The sequence below is a fragment of the Condylura cristata genome, unplaced genomic scaffold, assembly GCF_000260355.1.
Source record: "Condylura cristata isolate star-nosed mole 26May11 unplaced genomic scaffold, ConCri1.0 scaffold00025, whole genome shotgun sequence".
NCBI classification, from domain to species: Eukaryota; Metazoa; Chordata; class Mammalia; order Eulipotyphla; family Talpidae; genus Condylura; species Condylura cristata.
In genome coordinates this window covers 14,995,211-15,005,756 of record NW_004567126.1, presented here as the reverse complement: position 1 = coordinate 15,005,756, position 10,546 = coordinate 14,995,211, and the positions used below count along the sequence as shown (strand labels likewise).

General features: G+C 45.5%; 1 protein-coding gene across 3 annotated transcripts; it reads left to right on the top strand.

Annotated features, from left to right (window-relative positions):
- The first annotated feature begins 2,650 nt into the window (after positions 1-2,650).
- TBRG1 (transforming growth factor beta regulator 1) lies at positions 2,651-10,470 on the top strand. 3 transcript variants are annotated; one of them, XM_012729771.1, is made up of 9 exons: positions 2,651-3,000; positions 4,577-4,647; positions 5,573-5,805; positions 6,372-6,508; positions 6,781-6,927; positions 7,704-7,801; positions 8,032-8,142; positions 8,557-8,699; positions 9,709-10,470. In XM_012729771.1, the coding sequence occupies exons 1-9, from the start codon at positions 2,851-2,853 to the stop codon at positions 9,726-9,728; spliced, it is 1,110 nt and encodes a 369-aa protein (XP_012585225.1). In that variant the 5' UTR covers positions 2,651-2,850; the 3' UTR covers positions 9,729-10,470. The 3 variants fall into 3 exon arrangements, with proteins under 3 accessions (XP_012585225.1, XP_004689197.1, XP_012585226.1); XM_004689140.2 differs by having other exon boundaries at positions 9,309-10,470; XM_012729772.1 differs by lacking the exon at positions 2,651-3,000 and adding an exon at positions 3,358-3,389 and having other exon boundaries at positions 9,309-10,470.
- The last annotated feature ends 76 nt before the right edge of the window (positions 10,471-10,546 follow it).

Genomic DNA, 10,546 nt, shown 5'->3' with positions numbered 1-10,546 from the left:
TCATCCATTATTTACCTTTGAGATAAACCTTGTTGTAATAGTGGTCCCAGGAAAAGGGGAGATTCCAGGTTCCCTGCCCACCCAGAAGGAGGGTGGAGCTGAGCAGGGAGGAGAAGAATCTGGAGAGGAGACTGACAGAGGAAGAAAGCAGGATGGAGAGCCAGGAGACCTGAGGGGGGCACATGCACTAGAGAGACACATGAAGACAGTTTGTCTTGTTTCTTGGCCCTGTGCTGGTTGAAACAGATGTGGAGAGGCCCATGTGGCGGTTGACTATGGCAGTGTTTAACTTGATTTTGATTTTGCTCTTTTCCTCCCAGACTTGTCTGGCCATTTCTGGCCCTTTCCTATGGGTCCCCTCCAGAAGGTGTTTTAGACTTTGTGACAGGCTTTCAGGCCTCGATTTGGGCCAACCCCTTTTGGGTGGGCTTTTACCCATGAGGGGATGGGTAACTTCAGGTATTTGATATAGAAACTATATCCTTTGTCTTTTCTGTATTGCACACTGATTGTATTAAAGTTCCTTGCCATTAAAGGTCTTATATTTTTTATCTTGATGCAGCGGATGGCAGAGCAGGCAGGTTTGGGGGTTTAGCTGGGTCCCTTTCCCTGTCCTGTAACAGTTCTACACTGTATTAATATAGCCTGTTTATTTGTAAGTCTTTCCCTATTAAATATGTTTCCAAAAGGCTGTGTTATAACAGACACTAAATAGATATTCCTCTAAATATACAGTGACTGAATGAGATGCTCAGTAAAAATACATGGTTGGAGCACTCAGACCCAGCTTTTAAATAATCCTGTATGAAAAAGTTTTGTGCGCAGAGATGCACTTTGCAGCAACAGATGACCAAAAGTCAAACTGAGTGGAAATAATTACATGAAACTGTTATTACTGGAATATTAAGCAGTCATTTAAAAATGTTCATAAAAATGTCATAATAATGCTATGAAATGACTATAACAGTAAGTGAACAAAAATGAAGCATTACTTTCAATATAATCCACATTATATAAAAATGTATGCAAATACTAAATAGTAACATATTAAAAGGGGGTCACTCCAGGGAGCACTATGGAATTTTAAAAATCTTCTTTGACCTATATTTTCCAAGTTTCTAAAATTTGCATGAAATGTTTTATGAATTAAGGAAATGTTTCTAATTAAGAAACAATAAACATTTTAATACAAATTCCATTGAAATAAATTGGCCTCTTTGCTTGCAAAGAAAGGCAAACAATAGCCCTTCTGTCCCACTAGCTACTATACATTACAAGAGGAGGAATAATGAAAACAAAACCAGACCACAAAGCCTGCAAGTACAAATAAGCAAGCAATTGACAAGGTACTGTCAATTTAAAGACACCTCCTATCATTGAGAACCACCCACAGCCAGATTCCAAGGTACAATGCTAAGCCATATTACCAGAGGTATGAGTATGGGCATCTTGTAGGTTTAAAATATTCCTAGCAGTTCCAAAACTAAATCTATAGTTTGGTTGCCTTGAGGGTATTCGTGAAAGTACAAAAAAGAATCGCTCTAAATTCCTATTAAAACCCAGTTTGTCGAGTCCAACAAGGGCAGCTCTCTCAATATGACTGGAAGGACTTTCACGAGCCTTCTCTCTTTGTTAAAACCATTTTGTCGAGACTGTAACTATTTTTACAATTTTCCGAAATAAAAAACCCTAATGGTGAATTCTAAACCCTTTCTTTGAACTCTTTAACTAGCATTAGATTTTTCTCCAGTACTTCAGTGGACTTGTCTTAGCTATGTAATTACTGTTCCTTAATTTCCATATCCAACTCTAGAAGTCTAAATTTTAAATATATAGCAGTAATTATACTTTATATCCGTAGAGTACCTTCCAGCGTCCACTTCTCTTTCACCTCCATTATTCTAAAGAATGTCTTCGGTTTGAAGAAAAAACTATGACCCAGAGGCTGTGCCAGCCAGTTAATGGCACAGTAGGAAGAACAAATAAGAGCTTCCTGCTCTCTAGACCTGAACTATGATCAATACTGCATCCTAAAAGGCTGTCTCTTTACTAGATTTTAAATAAACCTTATATAGTTAGAACTACACCATAGGTATCCAAAACCCCTCTAGATCTCATTGGGCATTTACTGAGTGCCTCTCTCGTGCTAAAATGCTCTAAACTGCTTGCTAACTCTTCCATCTTCCCTACTACATTTTAACCCGGGAAAAAGGACGCCTATTTGTCATTTACATTTTGTCTCGGCGCCACGGCGTTAACAGGCTCTAACATTTATGCACACTGGATGAAGAAGGCGAGCAGTGGGGCACTCTCGCGTTCGAGTGCGTGCCCCAAGGCGGGATAGCCAGGCTGCGCCCACGGGAAAAACTGGGGTTGAAACGCAGTGGGCAGGAGGGAGCGCCCGCAGGTGTCTCAGCGCTCGGCCCAGCCATCCTAAGTCAAGCACAAGACCCGAGTTCCCAAGGGCCGCTCCGGGTCGCCACCCCACCCCCGCTCACCCACCACTACGAGCCTCCCTCCCTCCCCTCCTGACCGACACCCACCCCACCGCCCCGGCCGGGCGAGCCCAGCCCGCGCCCACAACCCCGGAAGTTACACGCGACCGCCCTGTTGCGTAACTTCCGGGCAGAGCTAACTTCCTAGACACACGCGGAAGTGCCGGGAGACACCGGTAGCCGGCTTCGGTTACAAGCTTTCTGACCCCGCTGGCCGCCTGGGGACGTTCCGAACAGATCGACACTCAAGGCCCGATTCCGCCAGCACAGAACCAGCGAAGCCGGGGTCCCTCCCGCTCATCGGCTTAGAGCCGATGCCGGCCGCGCCCTGCAGCCCCGGGAGCGGGGCCGGACCATGAGCCTGCTGGGCGGCCTCGCCACCTCCCCCTGGGCCCCGCTGCAGGCCAGCACGGCCAGAATGAAAAAGCTCCCGAAGAAGAGCCAGAACGAGAAGTACCGGCTCAAGTACCTGCGGCTGCGCAAAGCGGCCAAGGCCACGGTGTTTGTGAGTCTGACCGTCGCCCAGCCCCTCTCTGCCCGGAGACTCTCCTCGCGAAATCTTCCCCCGAGCTGTTCCCCTGCCAGAGTGACAGTGTTAAGATAGTGTTAGCGACTGCTGGATACATTCCTCCTTGTTGGTCAAATTACGCGATTTCTGTAATCCTTATCTGTAAGTGAGAGTGCAGAATGGTGACGATGAGAGCAGTGAACCGCTGGGTACCTGGAGGTGCCCGTAAGTTGCAGTCACTGTAATTAACGCACTTTCGGTAGTGCGTTTGGTTGTTGAGAGAACCTTGGGCCTTGAGAATGAAGCCCTGTTTATAAAAAGACAACACAAGACTCCCACAGAGATGACTTGCTCAAGGACACTGTCGGCCTGACTCCAGCCAAGAGGTCGTGGTACTAGATTCGTTGTTCCTCTTACACAGCTGTTTTCCCAAGCACTCGGCGTACCTAACTGGCCCTTTCCCTAAATAAGCACGTGAAGTTTGCAGTAATTCCCCCCTTCTAACCTCCTTTGACTCTCCCAAGTCTTCTGCCTTTCTTTTATTGTAGAGGCACCGGGTGTGTTAAGTGAATGAATTATTTTGCCAGCCACAACTTTGTGCTACCTTATTCAGGCCTGCTCAAGCTTACCTCACTGCTTGGAAGCAGGGTGTAGAGCCCTCAGTACCCCACACCTGAATCCACAGCTGTCCTCTTCTGTCTACCAAAAGCATGCACATCTCTCAGTTTTGGGGGAAGTAAAAGGCAATTATTCATTCCAAAAGCATTTAACACCGGCTACATCCCCTGGAGAGAAATAAGGAAAATGGAATTAAGAGGGCTTGTTATCTAACTGTTCCCTTTCTGTTACTCCCACACATGTCAAAGGTGCCTAACATTTGGCACCTACTTTATTACCTTATTAGACTGATGTTGGTTCCATCAAGAATAGGAAGGTCTTGTGAAAAAAACTATTGCTTTTAACATTGAGAGGTTGAGATCCTACCTGTTCAACCAATTGGAACATTCCTTTCACGTTGATTGATGCTTGGGAGATTGGGTCATCAATAAGGAGAGATGATACTTAAAATCACATTAAGTAGATAAAATTGAAGAATACACACTAGAGTTTATGTTTTCCAGTTTTTCTTTTAAAGGTCCACAGTGCATGGGATCCTTTGGCTTAGGTTGGTTTTATAAGCTCCTCAGGCATCAAGACACTAGGGAATGAACATTTTTCCTCTTTATCAGGATTGAATAGAACTTCTATGGACTGAAGCAGGATATCCTTTTCTATGGGAGAAACTAATTAGGTTGACAGTTCACCTTGGTTCATCTAGTTAGCTGTATTATTCTGGAATGATCATTAGTAGCACCCCCTTTCATTCAAAGGTACCCTGATTTCTGTAAATTATTAATTGCCCTGACTATTCTGGAACGGACTCTATTTTTTATATTTTGTCTACAAAATATAAATACCTACAGTTCACCCAGCAACCCAGACTTCTTTGGTATGAAACACAGCACCTCTTCCCTGCACACTACTTTGACCTTTCATTCATTTTATATGATTGTGTTCAAATTTTTTCTTAAAGGAAAATGCTGCTATTTGTGATGAAATTGCTCGTCTTGAGGAAAAATTTCTTAAAGCAAAAGAAGAAAGAAGGTGAGCTGACTTCATGTTATGATCAGATGACATTTTTGTTAACTGACATGGTGCTAATGCCCTGGGAATTTTATCCATTGAGATTTTTATGCATTGTAAAGCCCATCGGTTACTGATCAAGTACAGAGAAATGCACAACCTCTGGTGTTGGTTCCTATTTACCGAAGTCGTTTTGGACCATGGTGATAAGATGGTTCCTCTATTCATCTTTCAGACAACGTCCCCTTGCCACATTGAATAGATAAGCTTACTATAACTCCCCAGTTACAAAAGTCAAAGTATAACAGAATTAGCCTCCAAGTCTACACATAAGCGTGCAGTACATACTACTCTGGAAAACACGGCAGGTATGTAGTCATATGCTACTTACTGCCCTTCATACATATGCTGCCTTCACATTCCAGCCTGAAGATAGAGGAACCTGGGCTCTCCCTGGTGGCAAAATGGGTTAAACCACAGCAGCAGAAGCTATCCACAGCCACTGCAGCACAACAGCTCCAGTTGGATCCCCGGCCAGGGAGCTGACCCACATGGCACAGCAGACCTCTCCTGTCTCACTTGCTGCTCCCCTCAGTAGTGTATTTCAGTTGATCTGCCTGTTCTGCCCCCCACTGTCTCTGGTAAATTTTCTCCCCCGCCCCACCTCTGGCCTGTACCCCAGTTCCATGCACAAATAAATCTTTTAAAAGAAAAAAGAGGAAGAAGATAGAGAAACCTCAGATGCCAGAGAGATGAGCTGCAGTCCTTATCCTTCACTTCTTGAGGCTTAGTTATTCCCAGGGTCCAGGAGGAACCTTATTTTTGTGAGTTTAGTAATCTTTACTGAGAGTTCTGGCTGTTCCCAGTTCTTGAATAAAATACTATACAATACTGAATTGAGATAAAACAAGTTCATACCTGTGCTCCCTTTCCTTCCTGACCTCAGGTACTTGCTAAAGAAGCTTCTCCAGCTTCAGGCTCTAACAGAAGGGGAAGTACAGGCTGCAGCTCCTTCCCACAGCTCCAGTTTGCCCCTGACGTATGGTGTGGCCAGTTCTGTGGGAACTATACAGGGAGCTGGACCCATTTCTGGGCCCAGCACTGGGGCTGAGGAACCATTTGGGAAGAAGTCCAAGAAGGAGAAAAAAGAAAAAGGCAAAGAGAACAACAAACTGGAAGGTACATTGGGGACAGGATGTGTGTTGCCCCAGTGATAGCGGAGACCTGGTACTAATGAGTATGCGCTTGTGCCCACAGGTTGACTTTCACTTTCATCCGGTCCTTAAGCAGCCCTAAACCCCATCAAAAGCAAGCATTCTCAAGCCACTGTGGGTGGCAGAATTCCAGTTAGACCTGGTTAAATGGAAGGGAGCAAGCTAAATGCCACCCCCCCTCTCTGATTTTCTGGGTTGCCCTCTAGTCTTTCCTGGAGGCAGGGAAATGGGCTATGTGGCCTTTGGAGCACTTTTGACTTGGGAAATTTCCAATGTGATAAAGGAAGTAGGAAGCCTTTAAAAAGGTGTAAGACTTTTAAGTCCCAAACACTGACACTGAATTTGTCACTGCCAGGTGGGTGGGTTAGAAAGATACTCAGGGCTTTGGGGGAAAAATCCCAGGCCCCCATTCAGTGAGTGTGAAGAACCAGGATGGATTTACTACTCTTAGCTTTCATGGGTAAATTTTTTCCCTTCCCCTCAGCTCTGAAAGAGGGGCTTAAAGTGGGTGACCCCAGATTTGCGTTTCAGTTCTGAAGAAAACATCCAAGAAAAAGAAAATGGAGGGAGGTGCTCGCAAGCTGGTTCAGCCCATTGCCCTGGATCCCTCAGGACGGCCTGTGTTCCCCATCGGACTGGGGGGTCTAACAGTTTATAGCCTGGGGGAGGTGAGTGAGACCAGCGCTGTATAGAGAGGAGAATCAGAAATACGGGCATACTGGGGTTGAGCCTTCCCTTCCTGTTCCCCTTAGCAGCATCCCTTGCTGATTCAGACCAACCCCAGACAATCTCTGCTCCCTAGGAAACCAGGTCAGAATTGTCTGCTACACCACCTGTGTTCTTTCTATATGCAGTTTGAGTCACTCTTTGCAGCCCCAAAGTGGTTCTAGAGATGCCCACTTCTGAATTCTCAATCCCAGATGGCGGGGATCTTTTCCAGATCGTCACCGACCGGCCTGGCTTCCATGATGAGAGCGCCATCTACCCCGTGGGCTACTGCAGTACTCGCGTGTACGCCAGCATGAAGTGCCCAGACCAGAAGTGTCTCTATACCTGTCAGATCAAGGATGGTGGTGTGCAGCCTCAGGTACCACTGTGCTGAGAACTGCTGGTTTTCTTTATGTGTTTTGAGTGAGAACTTCTGTGACAGGCACTTAAGTACATAGCACTGGCCACACGAGTCAGGCTTTGCTCAGCCTCTGCTTCTGTGTATCCAAATTTTCTAGTGATCTGTAACATCAGCAGATTGAAAATGGTCTTTTTATCCCTAATGATCACAAGCGATGGCTAGGGGAAAAGAACTGCCTTGAATCATGGTAGTGAGGAGGATGAACAAAGGCTTAGTCTAGCATGTTGGTCTCCCAGGCCCTGAAGACTCATTCAGAAACCAACACGGTTTCTTTGCTACCTTCATTTTGGTCCTACCTAAGTTGCAAAGTAGCAAACCAATCTTCCCTGTACACATAAGGGACTCGCTCAGGCCTCACCTGGTCACTGTATCCACAGCGGAAGCAGCATGGTTCTGCGCCAAAGGGTATCAATCTGAGAATTAGAGCGGTTTTCATCACTTATTAGGTGAGGTGTGACTTAAGGTCAGTTACTGTCTGCATCTTGGAGTTACCCAAAGAGTGGTTATACTGTACCTACCTTATAAAGTATCAAAGCAAAGGCTTGCTGTTTTCTTTTGGACTTGCTTGAATTTTCATAGCGCTTTCAGAAATTGTATCGATCTCCTAGGGTGGCACATGGCGGCTTCAAGTTCCAGGGTGAAGGAAGAGTTAGAGGAATGGAGTGATTTTCTCTGCTGCTTTCTCCACTCCTGCCTCCTTAAAGATTAATCTGATTGCTCCTTTATCTTCTCAGTTTGAAATTGTTCCTGAAGACGACCCCCAGAATGCCATTGTCAGCACTTCTGCGGATGCCTGTCACGCAGAATTGCTCAAGACCATAAGTGCAACAATGTAAGTTGACCAAGGACTTGAAAGCTTAAAAGACCCCTTCTGGTGCAGGGAGAGCCCTGACTTCGTAAGCAGTCCTGCCTTCTTTGGCTGTCTCAGCAGCTAGCATCTCCAGAGGAATCCAAGTCAAGAAAGCTGTTCTGTGTGTAATGTGTTCATGCCCACATTCCATTTCTAAATCCATCTCATCTCCCTCTCAGCTCTCAAACTAAAATTCTCCCTCTCCTGTTTAGGGGGAAATTAATGCCCAACCTGCTCCCATCTGGAGCTGACTTTTTTGGGTTTTCTCATCCAACCATCCACAACCTGATCCAGAGTTGTCCGGGAGCTCGAAAATGCATCAAGTAAGTGTGATCAAATCCATTCCCTCGAGAAAAGCTCTGTGATCTGCCAGCCAGGGTCCTGAACTGGCAGTTACTGCTTTGCCCACGCCCACATTTATGGAGCTGCGTGTGCGCCCCACATGCTTGCTCCTCCACTGCTGCCTCAGAGCTGGTCTCCCCGCCGGATTGGCAGGAGCCAGCACCCGCACCATACGAGGGTGACTGCCTCCTGTGTGTGCTGACAGCAAGAGGGTTGAGAAATCCTACAGACTGAGTTGCCGCTAAAGACGTCCTGTCTTCTTTAGGTTGTTTTTGCTAGTTAATATATTTTTTTATATGTGGGCGAGCTCTAAAAGGAAATTGCAGCTTTCTTTGGAATAAGAATGGGTTATTATAGCTGACAGCTCTAGATGATGATTCCTTTTGGTCCTGCAGTTACCAGTGGGTGAAGTTTGATATCTGCAAACCTGGAGATGGGCAGTTACCCCCAGGACTACCGGAGAATGATGCAACTATAAGTTTTGAAGCCTTTCAGAAGGAGACTTTTGAGGAAGATCAGAATGATCCCATTCTACAAGGTAGCTTTAATTTTAACTTCCTGGTTTGAAAACTGAGCACTCTGAGGATACCCCAGTCTGTCTTTATAGCTGAGTACCCCAGATATCTGGAGTGTCATAGGACTTTCTCAACTCCTACCATGGAATCAGGAGGAGCTGCCTTCCAGAAGTCCCAGGGAGTGGCTGCAACCTCAGTAAGGCAGGGCCAGTACAAAACTGGGGGTTCTCATTGTCCAGCCTTAATAAGACATAAGCAGAACTCCAGGGGAGCATCACTGTGCAGGACTAACATTTCAAAGGAAGTAAGGGGAGCAGGTCATGGCCTTGTCCTGCCTGTGCTCAGTGGATGCCCTTCTAGAAATAGTTGGAGTGACATCGAGGTCACGTGAGAGCTCTGGGCTCGAAATAAAAATAAAAAGCAGAATTAAAATTCTTACTCTGCCTAATAAGTTCTCTAATCCCAGGCAAGTCACTTAATCTGTTGCAGCCAGTTTTTGTCACTATAAAAATGCTTGTCCCCTTTTACCCCACAAAGGCAGTATTGGCTGCAGGTACAAGGATGTTAAGGAGAGGTGTCTGATCAATCCAGTCCCCAGGCAACAGTGGCCTTTAAGGAATTTTCTTCTCCAGGATCCTTGGACCTCCCGGAGCTTCAGCCTATCCCCTTCGTGTCATCTTACCAAACCATGTTCCTGACACACGAGCCCTTGGTAGACACTCATCTACAGCACTTGAAGTCTCCATCACAGTGTAGCCCAACTCAGTCCTCAGATTGAACAAGAAGGGATCAGCTATCACGTCATTTTCATCGTGATCCATTTTTAACTTAAAATCAGACTTAGGATATGTGGAAGAAAGCAGCAGTTCAGGAGTGAAGGCGATATTAATTAATACATTTTGGCGTGGAGGTTCCCTTGGTGACAGTTTTCCCTGGGGAAAACTTCAACTGCTTTATTTTTAGTAATAAATTTCTCTTGACAAGTCTGCTTATTTTCATCTTGTAATCAGGATAAAATCTTTTTTTGCTTAGCTCTGCCTGAGGTAGAGTAAATTCAGTTCTCTAAACCAAAGTGAGATGACTGCCAACCCACGAAGGAGGGGCTAAGATTCTGACTGCCTCCTACCCTGGATTCTGATCCTCTCTCAATGACTAGAAAGACCCAAGCCTGGCAACCCAGGCTGCGACTTTACCTTCGTGTCAGTGTCATGAAAATCAAATCCTGCTCATCCCCAGGCTGGAGAGTAGTCCAAAGCACTCCTTGTCTTCATATTGCACATTTCCTTCAAGAGGATAAAAGTTTTCTTTAACCCATTCTACATTCCTTTTGTGGCTTTTCATTAGAGAATGTACTGTTGTCTGCGTACACTGAAACTATATAACACAAATAGATACAACATGACTCCAGACCCACCCCATCATTTCATTAATCCTGTTAAAGATTAACTCCTCCTGTGCAACTGAATGTATCAACTGCTTATGACAGCAAGGCAAAGGTTTATCACAGCAGCTCATCCAGCCCATTTCAACTCCACATTCCCCATCCAGCCAGGCACCAGGACTGGCTGGAATAGCAGGGAGCAAAAGGATCCAAGAAGTAGAAGGACGGAGGAGTGTTGAGAGCTGGATGTTAATGTGCCCCAGTCCATAACTGCTGAGGGACAGCACAAACGGGATGAGCCTTCTAGAAGAAAATTTGGCCAGAGAGTGGAGGGGACCAGAGGCAGTATTTGAGCCACTCCACACTGGCCACTACCAAGTATCAGAAAATAAAGTCACTAGTATGAATTTTATGACTCTTAGAGTCTTACAAGTTTGTATACTTTTAAGGTGCAAAAAGTCAATAAAATTTGAATAATAGCGAATCAAA